At 43.8% G+C, this 22368-nt stretch overlaps 1 protein-coding gene across 4 annotated transcripts in view; it reads left to right on the forward strand.

Annotated features, from left to right (window-relative positions):
- Sema2a (Semaphorin 2a) overlaps window positions 1–22368 on the forward strand; it is a 475650-nt gene that overhangs the window by 403567 nt on the left and 49715 nt on the right. For all 4 annotated transcript variants that reach the window (XM_076808047.1, XM_076808049.1, XM_076808048.1 and 1 more), the window contains one exon: window positions 13830–13917. In XM_076808047.1, coding sequence (XP_076664162.1) covers window positions 13830–13917 — 88 coding nt within the window. The remainder of the gene's footprint in view (window positions 1–13829; window positions 13918–22368) is intronic.

Here is a 22368-nt window from a genome sequence, read left to right on the forward strand (position 1 = left end):
ATCCAACTCGATCGTGTTTAATCCAAATTCACACGCTTCTCATTTCCGGCTGCCTGGAATTTCGCCGTCGCGAGACACGCGATTCATCGTTCCTCAGTTTTCCGAGAGGGCGGGCGCCGCGATGCGATTAACATACCAGAACTTGCGCCATTATTTGGATCAACTGTCGGAGTTGTGCAACTGTTCAAACACAGGATGCGCGGCGCGCATGCATCAACCTGTGCGATTTGGGTCATCGAGTTGACTGCCTCCTGGGAGGTCTAACACGGATCTATGTTCGCGGGTTTGGATTTGGTGTCTTACGACAACATTTAGTCTACGCTGGCCTTCAGCCTGTGTTCATATGAAATTAAATTCCCTTTCGCTGAAGATAGTCCAAAGCAGCAGCCATGTTTAACGAGTAGCTCAATGCTGGCTGTGTGTGAAGCGTAAGTTCACATTAAGGGGAGGTTCCGGTCTAGAGCCCTCAAAAATAGGTGATCTTTAGGAATTAATTAAAGGAAAACTACGATATATAATTTAATGAAACTTTTTGCATTGTATTAAGGATGTTTTAAGTTATAGCAATGTATTTTTTGTTTTATAATTCATCGTTGCAGACAGCACTAGAGAGTCGTTAAAGTCAAGGCGTTAAAAAATTGATCCAAATCGGTGGAACCTGTATCTCCAAAAGTTATTATCCGATTCGACTGAAACTTTTTTTATTTTCAAGAACATACTTCTGACTAGGGATGAAACCAGAACAAATTACAAAAATAACATTTTTTTAGAAAATAACGACACTTGAAGTTTGAAATCACTTTTTCCCTATATTTTTCATCCTTTCAACGCCTTTGAAAATCATGATTTTTCAATTTTTTGTAATTTTTACTGGTATCCCCTAGCCAGAAGTATATTCTTCAAAATAAAAAAGGTTTCAGTCGAATCGGATAATAACTTTTGGAAATACAGGTCCCACCGTTTTGAGAACACTGTTTCGAGAAAAACGCTTTTAAAGTTTTACGTGAGTGCCGAGTGGCCGGGTGTTACCCCTGCATTTGCCGCTACTCAAATGCCTATAACTTCGGGAATTTTACGAATTCCAACAAATCCTTTTAAACAGCGCATTCCTAAAACGTTGAATATTCGAAAAATGAAATAACAAAAAATCGACTTTTAGACCGGAACCTCCCCTTAACTTGCTTGTATGAGCAACCAGTGTGCATTGTGAAAAGCAGCACTCGAGAGCCAGCATGTTTGAGGATAAAGTTGAAAGAGCAGGAAGTCCCCCCAGAAAGTTGATACAGAAAAGTATCATAGCTTGCAGAGTGTAAATAGCAACCATTTGTGCACGATTATTTGCTGCTACTTCCTATTTAAAACACCAGACCAGAATCAAGCTGATGTATTTTCTTCATCCCGCTAAAAGTACTCCCGTGTTGAAGCGTCTTCCGAGCCTCCTGCCAGAGCTTTCTTAGAACTTGCTTGCCCCAAGACATCGCTTTTAATTGTACACCCCTGACCTCATTTCCGAAACAGTATGCATTGTGCCTCGTAATGATCCTCGCTTTGTGTGTACGTCAGCCAATTATTGGGTAGGGACTATCGCATTACTAATTAAGCCCTTTCTGACCCAGCCGATGCCGGCCATGAATAAGCCCCCCATTGTGAATTTCGCTGGCAGGGTCCCTAAAAAATTATAATAGGCAGTCGTCGTAAGCGAATCAACTAGCAAGTGCGTAATTCATTCGTGGAAAACTATTACGCAGTTCGCGTTTCAATCCAGCAGAGAAAGGGACAACGTTTCTTCTGCACAGGGAAGTGTGACACTCGGTCGGAGGACCGGGTCTCGTACAAATCTCATCCGGCTACGTCATTAGCTTAACGACTCCCTAATATAATTAAAGTTCGGCAGGAGCGAGCTGCAAGTAGGGGCGGGACAGGAGTGTGCAGCGGGCGAAACGGGATGCAGTTTACTTAGTCGGATTAACAGATATCGACGCCAGTCGCGCGTCTTTGCTCGTTTTTCGCCGGTACGAAAGATCACTGATGCATTAGCAAAAAGAAAAGCACGCGGATCGTTTTAATCAGTAAATGGTAATACTGCCGGAGCCATTGTACGTCAGCTGCCCCATCGATCGATGCAATAAGAAGCACGAAACGTCGCTGCGCGCCGGCGTTTAATGAAGAATAAAAAGGGTAGGTTAGAGGTGCAAAGTTTCGGCCCGGAACTTTGGAAGCAGCGTGCACCGCGATGCACGCTCGCGAGGAAGGTGCTTCCCCATTACTCTAAGCGTGTCCCGCAGTTGCTAGCCTATTACCTTGATTAAAATATCCAATAATCGAATTCGCCCGAGTGAGATAACGGGCGGGGTAACCGAGCGGCGGAAAAACAAGAGCGCGCTGGGTAAAGCGAGCGAAGAAAGGGGTTGGATACCGGTGGAAAGGAGAAGGATAGACCAGCCGCGGAAGGACTGAAAGGGGGTTGATTAATGAGTAGGGAGTGACGTGGTGGTACGCCGCGCACCAGCCACGCTTCGCCCCATTTCGTCTCTGCCTTCTCCCGTCTGCGTTTCCCTTTCTCTAGCTCGCTCTCCCACGCGCCATCCCACCAGTCACTTTTCCTCTCTGTTCTTTGTTTAATTTCGTCCTATCTCACGTAGTTTCCGTCTTCTTTCCCTAACTTCGTGATTCCTTTTGTTTAGGCGGTCCACCGCCGCCGTCTGCTCCGTGGCGCCTGTCTCTTCCGTCTGTGAGCGCCTTTTTCCCTGCTACCATCCTTGTCCACGTGCAAACACACTTGTCGATAATATCTGAGAAGCTAGACGTTCTCGCGTCACTTGGTGGACATTCTCAAAGCACGGGAAGTGAATATATTTCATTTGTTGAAAAGTGGTGGAAATTATTTTGATCATGCTTTTTCACGTCCCGCGTGGTCGAGACCTGCTTCTCCGCAGGCAAACGAGTTTGAAAATCAACGTGCTATTATCGACATTCCCCGTCCACGCAAGCTCAAGGGGGCTGATTCTCGTTCTCACCCCTGTTCCCGTCTCTCGGAAGCGTTTACGTGCGTGATCGCGCGTCCTTTTTCCAACGCTTGCCCCTCGTGTGTTTCACAGTGTCGGGGATACCTTGAAGGCTACTTTTATCTAGATTTATTTCTTCGAGGTGTGATCCCTGGGGTGATCTTTCCCACCCCTCGGACCTCCTGTAGCTAGCCAAACCGACTTACTCGAGAACCCTCGGAAATAACCTACGGAAAATGGAATTTATATATTTTAAAGTCGAATTCAAAGGACTCATCTATAATTTCCAGATACCTCGCTACACGTGCAGAGTATTTAAGCATTCGTTATTAATTCGGAAGACTTCAAACCCTCTTGTTCCGAAACGCGTACCTGGATTGATCCCATTAAGGGATGTAACTTCTGTTACTGACGACCACGACACGACACGTCCGGATGTCTCACGGCAACTTAATGATGTCAGACCGATTCTTGATATAGGATAGGAAGTCTTTAGTCAGTTTTAATAATAATAAAAAAAAAAAACAAACGTATATTATACTACAAAAACTATTAAAGGGTGTAGCCGGATAAGCATAGTAAAAAGTTATAGGTTACTCTAAGAAAACTATATCTGCCAAGTTTGAACCCGATACCCATACTACTAGGGTAGTTACAGGGTGAAACGTAATTTACAGTTTAAGCTCCATTACTTTTGTTTTATTGAATAGAAACTTATACAAAAAATCGGAGGCCTTCTGCCCATTGATACACGTGTCTGTGAATTTTTTCAGAATTTTCAGTGGCAAAACCGAATTTTAAAAAATTCAAAAATATTAAAAATCACGATATCAAAGTAAAAATTTCAAATTACAACATTTATATTTTTACAATTTTGGCGTCTTTGTATGGTCATTAGTGTCTAATTTTTAAAGCTTAGAATTTACAACGGTTAAAAGGTCGGAGTGCTGCGACGTCTGTTGACCTTACGAGGCTATTATCCGGCTTCGAGAAGAAGTCTTAAAATATTTTTATTATGCAGATGGGAAGTGTACGCACGCAACACCTCTTAACACGCAATGCCTACCCCTCTACCATAATACAACGAGATCGCACAAAATCCAAATCAACGAGCCATCCTGCACATTCCTCTCGTGATCGATATTTCGCCCTCTTAATTCCCGAACACCCACCGTTCCAAGTGCTTCAGACGTTCGTAACAAATAACTTTCCCCCTCATTAGAGACACTCGAACGATACCAAACGAGGTGCTCGTGCATTCGCTGCACTTCCCAGGGAAAAACGGTGCGAGGGTTGCCGTGTAACGTCTTTCGGTTGGTACGTTTCTTCCCCGTCCGCCGAAACGTGCCCGTAGATGTCAATTAAAACTTTTGCACCGTATTGACGAGCACAGGTACGCGCAGCGAGAATTAAAAGAGCCCCCCATCGACATTATTGATTCCCCGGCGGCAGTTCAAAGTTCGCGCGATACCCGCCGGGCGTGTCGGACTTCCGAGAAGAGTGTATTGTCGTGTCGAGGTCGCCGGATCCGCAATCAACGCGGACGAGTTGGAAACATGTCAATTCCGTGAAGAGGCGTGAACTAGGATGTCGAGGGTGTACGCATTCACATCTGGCCCCGACCCCTCGATCGTGAACTCTCCTCATGGACACGAAGGAGGAGAGCCGCATTTCAGACCGGATAAAAGCTCCTAGACTCGCGCCAGCAGGCCCACTCCCACGAGCCCAGGCTATCCTGATCAAAAAGTGATCCCGTGTTCCATTTAAATCGGCTTATATCGAACCGTCTGATGTTGTTCATTAAGGGGACTCCATCATTGTTCAACTTATCCACAGCGACGACAGCATTAAATTCATGGTAGGATTTGTAAAATTGCTACACCATGTTCCTTGTTGGAAGGCGTTTGAAATGGTTCAATGTGTTTAACCGCAATTGTGGATCTTTTGGGAGAATTAATCAAAGTGGAATTATCATGAAGGAGTTGGGGTAGCAAAGTTCATAGTTGATTCTGAAATTATTTTCAGCAGTGTATAAGCTGCCATGTTATTATGATCGTGATAAGCACATCATTTCTGTTACAATTTATTGGAAACATTAAATGAGATTTTTTGTAAAATGCAGAGGGTTAATAGGCTCTGCCGAAGCAGTATGGCCGATAAATTGATTAAACGTTAGCTAATGCGGGGCTAATGAACTTCGATGGAAATTCTACCGAAATTTCCATGAAAACGCTTTCCGCCATCACATTCGCCAGCAAACTTTCAATCGACACCTTTTAACCGGCCGGCTGGAATAATTTACACACCGATAGGATCGCGAACACACGTCGTGGAAGGAAGTGTCGCAGGAGTGGTGGACGTTTGCAAACTCTGACGCGAACGATCCAGATACCCGGAAAGCCCCGAAGTTTCTCCGATCTGAAATCCACTCGATTTCAGTTAATTCGAACTTGGCTCGAACTCTTGGGCATCTCCTTTTCTCTGCCTTGTCGTTTCCTAAAGAAACTGTGAGATGAGGGAAACACGGGAACCATGTCAGACACGGTCTAAATCGGAGTTTGGAGATTAGCAGTGTATTTCTATTCGCCGTGCTCGAGAAGCAATGGATACAGTGCCATAGTACGATATCTAGAGAATCTACTGCAAATTTTGACAGCTTACCGTCAAGTTATAACCAAGTTATAGACGTGTTTTTAAAAATATGTATCGTTGTACCATTGAATTGCAACCAAAATGCAGTCTCAAACACAAGGTAAATTGCTGAAATTTGAATTGCGACATATTTGAATATCATCAAACTGTTTTTTATTTATAACTAAACTGAGGATTTTATGTGTGTATATAGATAATCGAAGCGTAAAATTATGCTGTGACTGGATTTGTCCTTAATTCTGTCCCGTGACAATTTGTAAGTTATAATATTAATAATTATCTGAAGTCATTCCCTATGCAAATTATCTTTGTAAAAAGAAGTGAGATCCCCATAAAAAAATTTCGAAAAAGTAAAAAAAAATACGCCATGTAGTTGTCATCTTAAGCGCAGGTGGAAAGCATCTTTATGTACTTGCAGCTCATTTTGATTTCACATCTTTTTTTCATATGCTAATTATTATTATCTTCTATTCTTTTGTGATTCATTTGATTTCATGTACTTGGCGTAATTTTTTTACTTCTTCGAAGTTTTTTATGGGGATTTTTTATTCACAACGCTCTACGACATATGCTAGAAAGAAGCTTTTTGAAAGACACACGCCGTGTTTCGTGTCACGGCGCAGCGAAGGGCAGACACCTTGCTGGACTCAAGGGATTAAAATAATAATAACGTTGGAAATTGGACACGGTCGTGGCGGTACCCTCGTAATCTTTGGTGGCCATATGCCGGCTCTGGCTGGAACGGAGCCAGCCGAGTCGAAAAAAAAAAGAATGATCGCATACCTAATCTGGCATTGTGCGCGCGGGTTAGGGCGCCCAACTTTATTCAATCGCGGCTGCTCTTCGTTATGGCCCTGCGTTTCGAAGGAAGACGAGTGGGGTAGAGGAGGCGGTCGAATGGGGTTATTCTTGCCGCACGTGTCGCGAAATCCGCTGGGTCCTCGATAAGATGACGCTGATAAGGGGCACGCGCGGGGTGGATCGATGCGTGATGCATAAAATTGTCTACCGTTGCGAATCCCAGGATTTACTTTCAATTATGGCTTCAAGGGCTTGACTTTCTTTATTCTTTGGCTCGGAGGCAGCATCGACCGTCACGAATGCGCGAATTTGATTTAAGACTGAACACGTGCGACGAGATTCAATAAGGGGTATCGAGAATGTTGAAAGGTCGAATTTCTGCTAAATGATAAGTATAACTCTGCTGGAGAAACGCGTCGATATTAGAGTGTTTAAAAAATGGCTATTAATCGATGGCGAAGGGGAGGAACAGGGTGCATGATACAATCGCATTGTGGTATATTGTTATCGAAGTAGATCGTGGTCTATTGCGTTTCCCTTGCGAAAAGTATCTCCTCGGGAATTTTAATATCTCCGCTAACCGTAATCCCATTGCGCGTCGGCACGTGCACGAATCAATTTATTAACCTCCAAGTGTTCCCCCGGGCATCACGGTTACCCAGAAACGATTCACGAAGAAACGAGGTGTTCCCGGAAGCAGTTTCGACAAGGAGAGGCGAAAGTTGCGGGAACCTACCCCCCGTGATTCTATTTTTCTCGTTGCTTTAAGCCTGCCGTGCCATCGAAATCAATTCAACGACGCAATGTTTCACGAATCATAATTCTGGCTTCTTTTTCTCGCGACCCGCATTCGCCCATCGACGCGGTATTTCCCCGCTTTTTCCTCGTATGGCTCGATTTCGGATTACCTTGTAATCGCGGGGATTAAATTGGCCGTGTTCTATATCACGGTTTTTCTCTCCGCTTTGCACTTTTCGTGCCTGAAAACTGTTTATTTAATTGCATTTGTTGGGTAAAAGTGAAATAGATATGTATTCTGAGTCCGTTGCAAAAAACGTGTACATATAATACGTCTCGCTACTCGGCTCGACGCAGACTGCCGCGGCGCGCAGTTCTCTCGGCTAACCGCCTAGCAACCAGAGTTCGGAGGGATTCGGCTGCACTGATGGAGGGGGAAGCACCTACAAGAGCGGTGGTTATGCGTGCGTAACTGCGCAGGCGCTGTTCATGCACACATTACCACCGCTCCTGTAAGTGATTCCCCCTCCATTAGTGCAGTCGAATCCCTCCGAACTCTGCTAGCAACACTTCTCTGGCAACAATGTGCCTTACAGCGCTTGTCTGGCAACACTGTGCTACTACATATTAGAACGAAAAGGGATACGTATGGAATCATATAACCTTATCATACCAAGCGGTGATCCGTCGCTCCAATTTCGTGACACCAAAGAATGAAAAAGCTTTTACCATGCACTAAAAATAAAAATGAAATTATCTGCCATTTCAAGCTTAATCGCATATTCTACACAGCCTTCAGTCTTCATTACCGTTCTACGAATGTGCCACAATGCCATTGCGAAAGTGCATCACCGCTGCCAATTGTACTGTTTGGAAATCACTTAAATTTTCATAAAATCCATCGGACCGCTCCGCAGTTTAATATCGGACGCTAGTTTTTACCAAAATAATTAATAATTAGTGGCTAGCGCTCCAAGCGTTCTTCATACTTATTGATTCCCGTATTTTCTGCCTGGTGATATCCAAACTGTGCTCGACCTGCCGTTGTGAGATGCAGAAATTAAATGCAGGCCGTAATTCACGACCTGAACTGATTGTGAGAAAATTATTCGAACAGAATGCACACAATTAGAACAGAAAGTACTCGAATTCCTTCGCGTTAACAAGTGACTGTCCTCTGTGTATAAAGTGCTCCGGCTATGCGCGTGTACAACAGGTCGTGCATTTTCGACGTTGTAGGTACGCATTGAGTTCCCGCTAACGAAGGCAAACGCAAAATATGTCGCGTGAATTCGCGCTATTGTCGACGAATTGGCGAGAACAACGGCGAAGAGAGTTGCCGGGAACTGCAGAGGGAAAGTTCTTCGTCTGTTCCTTTCGCGGGTACCGATTGACCGTACTTGGATCTGCTCTGTTCCCTTGGATGGTCTTTTCTGAAGGAAGCAGAAAGTTTCGGAAGGAATTAGAGCGAAGCAGATTGCAGTTTTTCTTCTTTCGCGATTAAATTCGCTTCCGTGGCGTTCTATCGTCATCGGCGGAGTGGGGAGACGCGACGAAACTGCTTTTTTTATTTATTTTTTTTCAGTGACCTCGATAGTTTCGGTATTTTTGGCACGTGAAACCATTCGGCCACGCATTTTTGCATATTGAATCGGTTTTCATTAAACACCCGTCTGTCGCGTGCTCCTGTATTTTTTCTATTTCACTGAAACCCCTAAATGACCAGCATTTTTACATTCTTCTGGTCGAAACGAAGTAATTCGTTAAATATATATCTGTTTTTTATTTGACTTTTATTTGTCTACATGTTGCACAATTAATTACAAGTTCAAAGATCGATCATTCCGGGACTAAAAACTGTGTACGCAACGCTGACAAATATTCAGCGACTTGAAATTGCTTCAGCAAACAGTTCGGGGTTGATGGAAAAGCGGAATATGCTAGTTTCAAAGATAACACTTCGTTTGTCGTTGATAGCGACTTACAAGGGAACATCCCGAAACCGGAAATTCAAAAAATTCTGAAACTTTGTGAATATGTAGGGAATTTCCTCCTGATTACAACGCAATTTTTGTTTGCTGCCCAAATTCACTCTAAGGGGGTGTAATTGACCCCTGAAGTTTCGGTTATTTTCCAATTTTGTGTGATAATTCGTGAACTGTAAAATAATTTCTTCGCCAAATGATAGATCTAATTAAAAGAAGGAACTTTTGACTTCAAACTTGTATTCTATCTCTTACAGTTCGCGAGTTATAATACAAAATCGGAAAATAGCCGAATTTTCAGGGGTTAATTTCACCCACTTAGTGTGATTTTGGGCAGCAAAAAAAAATTGTGTTGTAATCAGGAGAAAATTCGCTACATATCCACAAAGTTTCAGAATTTTTTGATTTTTCGGGTTCGGGATCTTCCCTTGTTAGTGGTGTTATTCCTTAGCAGCCCTTCTTTTACATCGAGCCTAACGAAATCGGCTGGGTTAATTAAGAAATACTGTCTAAACGAGTTAACCCGCCGCCGGAACCACCGAATTCAAATGGATAGCTTCCGTTTCTGAAGTCGTTAAGCGTTATCTGGTCGCGCTAACAACCCCACCGAACGATCTTATCTAAGCACGATGCCCAAGAAACTTTTTCGGCTACTCGAAGGCAATTTACAGCAAATAATCGTCTCGTCTAGATGGTTCTCGACAAAATGTAATGGTTAACACATGATTCATATCGTTCGAGTCGTTTCGATTTCGTGGATCGCGTTTGGAGTAGAGGTAATTCACAAGGGATGAGAGGACAACCCGGAAATTCAGAAAATTATGCAACTTTGTATGCAAGTAAAGTTGATCCGTAACACAAACCTACTTTCTGTTGGTGGTTTATACTGTGGTTTTAGGAGGTAAAATCATCCCTTAAAAAAAAGCAGAATTTCCTTTTTTGTGGAATATCCCGAGAACGGTGCGAGATATCGAGACGAAGTTTAAACAAAATTTGCATCTTTTTTTTACATCTATAAAACTGCGTAAAGTAATTATCGAAAAAATCATAGTTTTCAAGTTACTCCCACCACCAATCCTTAATTCGATAATTATTTTAATTAATCACTGATTTCATTTCAATTCACAATCTGTCACAGATTTCAAGCTCGAAGTGGTATGAGCCACGTAAGCGACGTTCGTGAAAATAACACGTGGCTGACGGGTCCAATGAATGGGCGACGGAAATAGAAATCCAAGCGGCCGTGGCTTTGTGCCCCGTTCGTACGTAAAATTAATTTCCACAGTTCCACGGCCGAGCTTCAGCTCAATGATGAAGCGCAGCTCAACTTTCGCGAGCGTCCAGTACCTTCGATATCATCGAGGGGAGAGTTGATCGACCTCGGCGACAACCGCGAAGACCATCGAGGCGGGCGATTTTACGGCGCGTTCGAAAATAGAAACACGCGTGCGACTGGAACGCGGGGCCAGCAGTTCTATCAACTGGTCGAACGAGCGGCAGGTGCAAGCATCATCTTCCATGCGCGCGAGCCGATACGATTTTATTGCTGCAATAAAATCAGAATAACTCGCGCGACGAACGCCCCCGCTGACGAGCCGGAAAAACGGACCGCCGTGTTTGCCGGCGAATATAAATTTATAGTCGCCTCTGTAGAACGGGGCAAGATTCCGTTCGTGGTTCAGTCGATTAGACCTGTCCGATTTGCCAAACTGTTTCTTTGGAAGACGGGCTGCAGGTAATGGGGCAATGATATGCGCGCGCTACGTTGCAGAAAGGATTGCCCGCGTTTATGGGATTGCAAGATGTAGGTATAGCATTTTAGCGATATAATTTAATTATTAAATAAAGAATTCTTTTATTGATAAAATAAATTATATTTATTTTTGTCTATAATAGTATGATTAATTTATCCTTTTTTTAAATTTATACATATTCAATGAGTTTAGGATTTTTATGTTTATTAAATGTTTTAAGAACAGGAGTTTATCCGTTAATGATTAGGGAGTCAAATTCTGATTATTCAATATTAGGAGCTATTCGGTCAATTAGCCCAGTTTGTATATTTTGGCTTCGATAGGGAGATTATATTGTTGGTACTGTGGAACCCTCAACATATTGCTACCCTAATAAATTAGAAACTCAAGTACCTAAGGACCTGAACACCTCAATGTCTTAGTATCTCGCTGATTCGAATACTCCTAAATATTAATATCTAGATACCTGAACCAAAGGATACTGAAATAATTCAGTGGTCCAATGCACAGAGTCCTACGAAATAACAGAACATGTAAAGAGACTGTCATACAAGATGCATCAGTATTGAGAGAGGACGCAAGCAGATTCCTTTCCCTGGGTATACCACATCAAAGGGTCTGCAGTGGTCGTGCAGTTTCCCATGCCCCCGTAAAACCTGAGCTCATCATTCAGCGTAATCCAACAATCTCAACGAACCTCTGTCTCATTAAGCCTGGCTAACAATAGCGCGATTAGATCAGCCACGGTTCGCCGTGTCAACCTCTGCTGACATCCTCGGCAAAGAGAATCGACCGCGGTAAGTCCTATAATAAAAGGGGCCGCGCGTAGATACGCCATTTCGACGAGACGTAAAGCGAGAGATCAGGTTTTTGCATTCATTCATGGGGTTCGCGGCGGTGGATAGAGGAAAAAGGAGAGGTGGATCTGGCTTGAGTCGCGGCGACGGTGTAAACGCCGGAGAGAAAGAGAGAAAAGTGGGGTCCGTGTCTGTGTTGAGGCAACGGGAACCCTTTTCATTCGACGCCAGCCCCTTCTGATACCGTATAAAATATAGTATTGTTCGCGCTCTGTTAGTCTAGAGTGGAGAACGAGTATATTTAGGAAAGGGCGGCTTTCTTTCATATGTTAAGCAGATCAGTGTCGGCCGAAGAGTTAGGGGGCGAGGAATGGGAAAAGGGGGGAGGGCGGTTGGAAGACAGCGGGGCCAAGAGGCGAGGATGGCTGTACCGGTGCAGGAACACGACCCCATCGACTTTCACCCCCTAGAGAACTCTCTGCACCGTGCGCTCCTAAATGATTGCCGGCTTGACTGAATGTTGTGAAAAATAGCCACGTGCTCCCTACTCACGGACCCGCATCCTCGCGATATTTTTCTTTATAAGGAGCACAGAGTAAGGAGATGAATCCAATTTTTTAGCATCGTATAATTCGAACCTCTCCACGGGGCGATTCAGACGATTTATATTCCCGGCAGTTCAGTACCATTCCTTTGTGGACTCGAAGCTCGTACATTTCTGTTACAGCTAGAGATTGCTTTAATCATTGGAGCGTGGGTGTTTGATAATTTTACTCCTGTTACTGCACAGACCTCTTCCACCGACGTTGTAGTTCAATTTTTATTAAGCGGAGCATCTTCGCCCGCCTGTAAATGAAGTTACTCGGAATTTATGATCCGGGGAATAGGCGCGCCGAGTTCCTTTTCGTCTCCTAGCAGGAAGAAAGCATGGAAAGAGTGTTTTCAATCTTTTGTCTCTTTCGGTTGCCGTTACGAATCGAATACATTTCAAGCCTAGAGATACTTTTGCGTTCGGCTCTCATTTTAATACGTAATTACGTCGTCCATCTTTTAGAAGTTCAGTCTGAGAATGCTGCAGTCGATATAGTTTTAAGAACATCTCCTTGGCTTTCGTATTATTTATGGCCTTTCGAAGTGCTTTGTGGCAAGGACTTATTGTCGTGATGGATAGTGATTGGAACGCAGGTGGCTGTATTGAGTACCTGAGAAGGGATTACCGGATTTTATGTTGCTTTCGAAACAAGCACATTGTTCCCAACGTAACTCGCCACGGAGTGGATAATTCAAAGGTACATAGCCTCTGATACGAGAACTGTTGTTAACCTCACAGCAGTTACCCTAGAACCGTCGCCGTCGCGTAGTAAACACGTGTGCCAAAGCTTCTTGCATTCCACTTTCCTCTAACAAGGTTTAAAATCCTCACTTTTCGACGCTCCCTTAAAAGGCGCAACTTCTTTAAAACCGCCATTCTCTTAAGTAAGTGATACATTATTAACTTCACTTGTTTGGTTAAAAGAAAAGTTGTATTTACATGTTTTTTTTTTAAATATCATTAAACGTAGCCTCTTTCTCCTAGCTTAATTACTTTCAACTTCAGCACGTCCAGAGTAACGTAATACATTGGTACCTACTTTCAAGCTGCGAAATAAATATGAATGTTTCAATCGACGGTCCGCGACACATGCTCCCACGTCTCATTTCCACGTTATAACTTCTCACTCAGTATCCCCATCAATCGTCGTTCATTTGCTACTTCGCGCTCCGACGTGCCCCACGTCCACCCCCATCCCGCAATAAAACCGTCTCACGATCGATGTTACCAGAGATGTCCGCGGCGTTACGTGCCGTGTAATTCTAACGAGTTCCGCGACAACGACGTAAGTCCTCGGTTGACTTTTCCCCTCGGCTTACGGTGGCGTAAAAGAGGAAACAGACGAAGGGACACAAAGCACGACTGGGCGTTATTGTATAAGTGACAATGAAAATCTAACGATCCAAAGGGCGGCGAGCGGTAACGCCCATCCGGAGAAATGAATTTTCCACCGTTCGTCCTCTGCTACGTTGGTATTTAATCCCTTTGTTTACTTTTGCTTTCAGAACACGTGAGGGAATTCAGCTGCGGCATGCTGTATTACAGGACACTGTACCTGGACAGCAAGAGGGACGTTTTATACGTCGGCGCCATGTAAGTGCTGTTCACTTTCTTTCCATTCTCAGCGCGCCGCAGCTTTTCCACGCCCGCCACGTAATAAAGGGTCGCGCGACGAAAATCCCCCGCGTAAAAGTTCCGGCTCGTTCGTCGGCAATCCGCGAGAACTACGGCAGAGCGCGTGTCCGTCCAGTGTGCTCGTGCCGCGGAGCAGATTCTTTCCTGATTCCCGTGATTAAAATTCTGCGCAGAGTGCACGCGCGGCTGTTATACCCGGCGATTGATTAAATTTCTCGGTGACATCGAACATCGGATAATCTCCGTTTCGAAATACACTTTGTGTTACAGCCAGGGTCGACGCGCGTCGGCTTTCGCGATGATAATTATCTACCCGTCGATTTCACCGAATTGCTAACCCCTCCTCCGTTCCATTTTCTGATGGATCGCTTTTTCCTCGAGACCTTATATCGGCGTGCGTGGCCGCCGAATCGACGCGCAATTTCGTCGTTATTTATCCCGTGTTCCAGATTGAAATGAAAAGTAACGTGCCGGTCGACGGAGCAACTGGGTCGCGCGTGAACCGTTCCCTGCATTCGATATTCGAGGCGACTTTTTTCATATTCCTCGCCCACCGAGGGCTAGTCGAATGCTTCCGGCGCTTTTTATGCGAGCTGTTGTTATTAGAATTTTTGAAATTTGGAATTCTCGCGGTGCTTGAAACGTTCGTGTGCAGCAGGAGTTACATTAAACCGAGGGTACCTTGAGTACGAGAGAAATAAGTCATTTTAACTCATCTAGCTTTGTCGTTGTTAGTCATTCGAAGTACAAGAATTAATTACTCTCGTCAGAGTTGTAAAATTGCAAACGCGTTTCGTTAGAAACTTCAACCCTCGCCTACTAGGCTGAAGTGCTTACTGCACAACAATTAAGATACCCGAGAATCAAAATAACCCTACGAGAAGAAGAAGTAATGGAATGGACACATTGCTCAACGATATGTGTGGCTATTAAGCTACATTGCATCGCAAATTTACTATAAAAAGATAAAAAATTGCCAATAACCCGTAAGCAATCTCACGCGAGATGCTCGAAGTAACAGCATGGGTATTCTCTACCCCTCCCAATCAATTAATTATTGAACATTTTTTTTATAAAGTTATGGCACAGTCTGAGTCGATGAATTCATAATCATTTTGTTTGTATAGTTGCTTTTAGAGGATTATTTAGCCTGTTCCCTCTCCCCGGTCTAGACGTGTCCGCGCAAACTCAGCTGAACGATGCTCGAGTGCGTTTGTACTCCTTTTCGTAATCGGCCCCCTCCGTGGTATTTGCACGCACTCTTAGCTCGAGTACTGGAATATATATATATATATATACACATATATACAGCACGTTTATGTACTGGATCGTTCTCCTCTATACACGAGGGGGAGATGACCAGGTTTCGTTTGCTAAACGTTCCAATTTGCAGAAAGGTAATTTACTGAAACCTTGAGGGCACGAGCCGCGCCGGGGACGAGGCAAAGGAAGCGAAACCATCGCCGTGAATTAAACCAGCTGAACTTTTAAGAACGTTCCTGATTAATCTTCGTGGCCGGGCAAATGAAAGAATTGCCCGACGTGGTCGCGTGTAATTGAGACGCGAAATTGTTTTCGCAGATGACTGGCTTGACACCCTCGTCGAAGAAATTCCATCGATCGACATAATTCTGTCGTTCAGCTTCTAACAGGTCCCTGCCTATTATTACGGCGGTGTTTACGATGTTAGTTTGGTGAAACAGTTATGAATTCATCAGTGGACAGCACACCTTGATATTCGATCGAATTGATAGACAGGAACGAAGAAATAGGACAACAAAGGCTTCAGTGCATTTATGCTATTTAGAGGGCGGATAAGGGTCCGTTCATTTGGCTCCATTTCCATGCGTAGGTACTGTACATCGTATAGAATAATATATCATACCCATAGCACAGTAGGGGAGACCTGGTATGGTTGTCTCATTTTCTTATTTTTATTTTTTTGTGGGTTATGGCTGCAGGGAAGTTCATTCAAACTTAGATTAGTATAAACTACGTACGTCCGGCTTTATAAAAAAAATTGGTCCTGTGGATTTTGTCAAACAGATTAGGATCTAATTCGCATTATTTGCAGGAACTATTTTGCGACAACATACCCCGAGGTCGGGTTGGTTGTCACAGTATTTGGATAGCTAAGTTTATGAATAAAAAGTCGATTCAATTAAGAAAGTAATATAATTTTTTATTGTATTTCTCACAATATCGCGCTAGAGTGCGGTAATTTATATTATAATCCTTTGCAATCCCTCTTATTGTGTAATTGCCCTTTAGAAGCTCTCTTGCCGCACGTAACATTAATTCCGGGGGCAGCTCACCTCTGGACGTCTTCTTCTTATAAGTTTGCGGCATTATTATTGAGACAGGTTGCCAAGCAAACAAGAAAATAATATCACATGATAGATGCAGCAAGTTTCACCGGGATTAGTTGTCACATGCGGCAAATACCTAATCCCAAATGTTCCGTGACAACTTGCCCCAAACCGTTAAACAATTTCACCACTCTATTCATGTATTAAAAAGTTTAAAACATGCAAAAAAGTCATCACAGTAAGTTAGAAAAAACTCTAAACTACGAGAATAATGCAACAATGTTATAGTCAGTACTAAGAAACAACCTATACTTACTTGATAGAAAATACGGCGTAATTTATAACACATTGTGTCTCCTTTCGACTCCACAACGACTTGTATGATGGGGAGGAGGCGGCGATATGTTTAGCATCGCCATGGATTGTTAGTACATTCCTATTGTTCATAGTTTCTTTGATATAGCGGTCGTGACAACCTACCCTTGTGACAACCATACCCGGTCTCCCCTATTCGATATTCAAATTTGTACATCGATGGCTTTGTGCACAAATATTGTATGTCCACTTTTAGCGTGTCCGAGAAAAACAGGTTTAAACATTTAATGGTAAACATACAACTAAGACAAATATTATTTTTGACAAATTTATGAAGTAGATATAAATGTAATTTATATACAGCACTAGCTGACCGGTTACCCAGATTCACCCGGGAATTATTCATGGTGTTTCCAAAATAAAAAACCTAAACAAAAAAAAATAGCCTATAATCTCATCCAGGACGTATGTAATGTATATTCAACATTTCATTGAAATCCGCTCAGCCGTTTAGGCGTGAAACGACAAACAAACAGACAACGTTTCGCTTTTATATATTAGTAAGGATAAAGAAGCAATCAAAAACTATTTGTTGCGTATGAAAATTCAAATTCCACAAAAAATGGACATACAATATTTGTGCACTAAGCCGTCGACGTGTTCTACACCCTGAATCTGTGCCTGTGACATTAGTCCTTCACTACATAGACAGTTTGTCTTATCATAATATGAAACTTTAAACACGATCCTCCCTTAAAACCAAGAATACGCATAGGCAGATGATTTCACGTGATTTGCATTAGCTCCATCCAAATGTGTCGAAAATCACTGACCCAAACGTCGTGCGCACCCTTCGTTACTTCCACGTCTCTGCTCCATACATCCTCGTGCTGCACAATCAGAATAAAAATCTCTAACGTGGACGAGCACTCGTAACACAATATTCAAGTAGTTGGGGTATCGTTTCTTCTTCAAAACGAAGGTCGACGTCGAGGGAGCGAAAAGGGGGTCTGTTCCTCAGGGGTGGATGGAAGTTCGGACGGGGGGGGACCTTGCATCATTACTACAAGAGTATTATTTCTTGATTCGGTTCCAATCCCCCCTCCCCCGCGTTACTAACCCGAGCGGCCATTCACTAGCGTTTTCTTTTGTGGGGCTCCCTTCTTAATTTGGTAAATGCCAGCAAAATGCTACGTGGCTCTGGTAATGGAGAGGCAGCGAGGGCAACGTCTGAAAGCCGAACGATACACAAGCCAGAGAGCCTCCCAGGCAGGAACAACAGTCGCGCAATATATATCTATTGTGACAGGAATAATGATGTCGTGGAATTATATCGTCGCCAGTTTGTCGGAAGATAGCGTGGGTCGCGAGTGGATGGCAAAGGTCAGCGAGTTTGCCGGGGAATATATTGCGAAGATTCTTGCTGTTCGAAGTTCAGACGGTAGTATCTTTGTGTAATTGGGTTCGGTTAATCAATCGAAGTACCTGCGCGTAGGGATCCCCATGTTCCACGAGATGCGAATATAGAATTCGGTTGATGCTTCATTAAGGACTGCCAAACGCGCAGCCCCGGTTGTGCGATCATTAAGGCTGTTTTATTGACCCCGTGTTGCATTTCGCTGGAATTACGAACGATATAATCGTAATCAGCGAATCATGTAACGGTCATATGTACGATTCATTCCGCTTATGTTTATCGACTACATCGGCTCCCGCGGGCGTTTCGTTTGTTAAATCGTCGGGATAATGAAGGTTTAATCCCGGCGGCTTTCAATAAAGTAGCATTATGCTAATCTAATAGGTAATTGCCAGATAACCGATAGATATTGAATTTCAAAGCGCACTGCTAAACAAACTGGTAAACTCAGCCGCCGCCGCCGCTCGATAAATTTACTTTCACCGGCGGAGCATCGAAGTTCCGCTGCACAGCCATCGGGGCATCGGTTATTCGTCGTTCCTGGGGATAGGAATCATCGTTTCTTTAATTCAAGGAGAGCGCGATGTAACGAGGAGTCGATTTTACCGCGAAAGAGAGCAGAAGGCGTCGAAGAATCGACAGGGTGCCCGGGTGAACGTGGATTTCTCGGGACAATGAGCGAGTTAGACACGCCAGACGAGATTTCACTGGGACAGAAGCGAAGCTCCCTGTGACCGAGGTAGATCCGCGGTCGAAACGAGATTACGACCGGAATAAATCGGATATGCACGACGAGACGGGGTAAGAAATGACAAGCGCGTAAGGTGCTTTCGCTCTCGAGGTAACTCCGTTCGCCTGTAATGAGATGGGCACGCAATATTGGAGCTGCCAGGTGGTGGGAGAAAGGCAGAGGCGACTTACGGTAAACTGCATTTCCGCAACGAGAGAAGAGAGCGGTTCGATTTTAATGTTTCCTGTTTTCTGGCTTCGTTCCATGGCCCCGTTCCGCGACACTCGCGACCCCCTCCGCCTACGCCCCCACAATATCGGATTCCGATAAGAATTCTGTGCAAAAGGTGAACCGATCCCCGGGCATTCCTTTTCCAATGATGTGAAACGATTAAGCTCTATGATCTCCGTGCGAGCGGGTTCAATGATGTGACTCTCGATTTCAGACGGAAGGGTGCTGGGTGTAATTTAATTAAAGGCTTGGATATAAAATGCTTGCACGCTGTTGGCGAATTCGAGCCGATCCTGCCCTCTGAAAGGTGGATCACGCGAGACGCCTCCACGAGTGGTGTACTTTACCATTCAAGGAACGATTAATTGGATTTTCCTGGGATATTTTCGAATGGGGAGAAAGAACGGATGCCATAGAGCTATTCCACGTCAAAACGGATAGGTGAAAAATTTTGTTTCACCGATTCTCTTCAAAATTCCAGCATTTGTCGATAATCTTGCAAAACCAAAGCGTGCTGAATTTTAAAGGCCTATGTCAAATAGTTTTCGAAATGTTTAATGTTAAAGTTTTAAAAATTGAAACATAATCGGCTGACGCGTCATCAGTTAAACTGTAATATCTCGGTCATTTTTAAAGATAATGCCCCGGTTTTGGGCTCATTTTAAAGCTGAAGGAATGCTTTCTCAAACCGTATGTAGAATATTTTGTTTATTGGTGATAAACTTGACAGTAATCGATGTCAAAGTTTCAAATCGCGATTTGACGTCGTTCCCACCCACGATCCGGCTTGAAAAAAATACCATTCGATTCGTTGAGCCTTCAGCTAATAAATGCGTTTTTCAAAAAAGTGGAGAGATTTTGGGAACAGTCAACAAAAAAATAAAACTTACGATAGTGCACACCACCTGGACCTGCACGGATTCCGTGGTCAGTCCGCACGCACGCGTTTTCAAGACATTCGCCTAGCGTAGGAAAGTATTTATATACGATGCAACAAAACAAACTTTTCGTTCAGTGTTTTCAGTATTCTCGAGAAAACTAATAGGAATATCTGCTCATCATATAAAAGATAGCAATAGTAGGTAGTTTTTAGTGATTCTTCCTTTTCTTTTTTTGCATGATGCGTACTGTACCTTTCGACGAATTAGAATATGATTTAACTTCTATCTTCGTTGTGCTCCGTGGAATATAAGCATGTGCATTTAGCGATCCAATAATTCGTCGTACTTTTTCATATCTTCCTTGTAAAAAATCTTTAGTTACTGAATGTTCTTCGTTTGTAGCATATACCATCGTAATTTGTTTTAAATGTTCCTTTGCCCAATCATATAAATCAATCGGTGATAGAATTTGATTTTCTTGAGAATTTTGTAAACGCGTCAGCCGATTATGTTTCAATTTTTAAAACTTCAATATTAAACATTTCGAAAATTATTATATATATTTATATATATTTCGAAAGATGCATATAGACGTAGTATTCGAAAGTTTGTAGTTAAGCGATTGTTTCGATCACTAGAATTCCTGAATTTTGTTTTCAGGGTTCATGATATTTTTCCCTGCAATTGCACAGTTCGCCTTTTATTTTCGGGAAAAGCGAGCGCCGAAAGCGATCCACCTTCCTCGTAGCTGAATGCTGACGTGTTAATTAGCATCGTCGAATGGCGAAATCCAATATCAATTCAACAACGCGTAGGTCGCCGCTAGTAACCTCAGTGTTAACTAACCTAGATTCTGATAACAATTAACGCACACAGCGGTGGCCACCAATACGTGCTATTTCTACTTTGATTGCCATTATCATTGATAATCCGATCCTCGTCAAAGACACGCGAATGAATGCTACACGTTCCCCTTTTCACGCGCGCAAATACGACCGAGGAAAGTGGCAAAGCCCCAGCATTCCTCCACCCTCACCCGAAATCATCGCGGAATCTAGCTCGCGACCAATAACAAATATAAACAATATCCCTGCTTGGTGTAATTTCGTGAAAACGACGGCCGCCATGGTAAGCCGTGTCCACCGAATGCAAAATAAAAGGTATAAACGTACCCGCTGGGAATAATGGACAAAGGTGGCAGGCTGCGATGGAGTTAAATCGATACGTCACAACAAATTGCTCGATAATGCCTCGACCTCTTGCCCCGACCGCGCGATAATAAATTCCCCTACCCGCGTAAGGATCGTCGATGCACCGCCCGCCTTGTAACGGGGTAAAAAATCGAGAGAAAAGGCAGGCAAAAGGAGGGCGAGAAAGATGGGAACGGAGGCAAAACGGTGTGTAATCGACGCACGTTTCAGATCGTCGTTGATGGTGATAAGTGGTGGCGATCACGATTTTCGCTCCAAGCGAATCGCTCCGGTCACACGATGCCGCGTTGTACATGTTTCTCTCCCCCCCCCCTCCCTTTACGATCCCCTTTTTATACGCGGTATCGACGGCACGGATCGATACTACGTGCGAGCATCGTTCCTCGTTAATTAGAAAGGTGATACCCATTAATTGTAGTTCGAGAATCGGCGGCCGTGTTGCGGTACTCTCCACAATTAAGGCACGCTAATTGAACGCTTCCAATTATCAGGCTCCGGGTCGTCGGTAGCCCGAAGGGGAAAAAAACTAGTTCGTGGATATCGGCGCCGACTCGGCCCTCGTCTTCGCGGAATAGCGCCGTGACACGGAAATCTTTCGCAAGCACGTTTCAACCCCTCCCTGCTGCATGGCGAACCCTCCTCGAGTTTAAGCTCCTCTTTCTCAGCGATTTCATGGAAATTATCTTACGCCCGGGACAGTGGCGCACCCCTCTGTCTCTCGCGTTTCCTTCCTCTCGGAGTCGATTCCTTATTTTCTCGCGGACCCTCTCGCTTTTTCTGCGCTTTAACATTTCTTTGCGGACTACGTATTTCGGATGGTACATCTGGGGGCATTGGTTTTTGCATATCGATCGGTACAGGATAAGAATTCATGGAGGCGATGGGGGACGCTTATGGCGCGAGACGGAAAGTGCTTGGAATTGCATGGATGTGTTAGGGTGCCATTGGCTACTGCTGATAGCAGAAGGCTGTGAGAGGATGGCATCGATTAGTCCGATCTTGGTAATAAACACGAACGTCCTGCTGTAGTGTTAATGCACTCTTGTTTATCGGTTAGTTTATCGTTACGGCAGCTTTAAAATCCCCCTTTTATCGTCGTTTTTACGCAGATTATGAATTACCATAATGTAAGTGGCAAGAAGGGGTCAGAATGAATCCTCTACTACTGGAAAATTATTTTTTCTCGTGATCGTAGATGTGTGGAAGAAATCTCTAGTTTCACCTTATCGTTTTATTTCTGCGCTTAATCAGCAAGCAAATATTATAATTAATCTTTTCCTTGGAAGTGATTTTTATTACGAATTTCTAGGAAAAT

The sequence above is a fragment of the Andrena cerasifolii genome, chromosome 3 (genome assembly GCF_050908995.1).
Source record: "Andrena cerasifolii isolate SP2316 chromosome 3, iyAndCera1_principal, whole genome shotgun sequence".
Classification (NCBI taxonomy): Eukaryota; Metazoa; Arthropoda; class Insecta; order Hymenoptera; family Andrenidae; genus Andrena; species Andrena cerasifolii.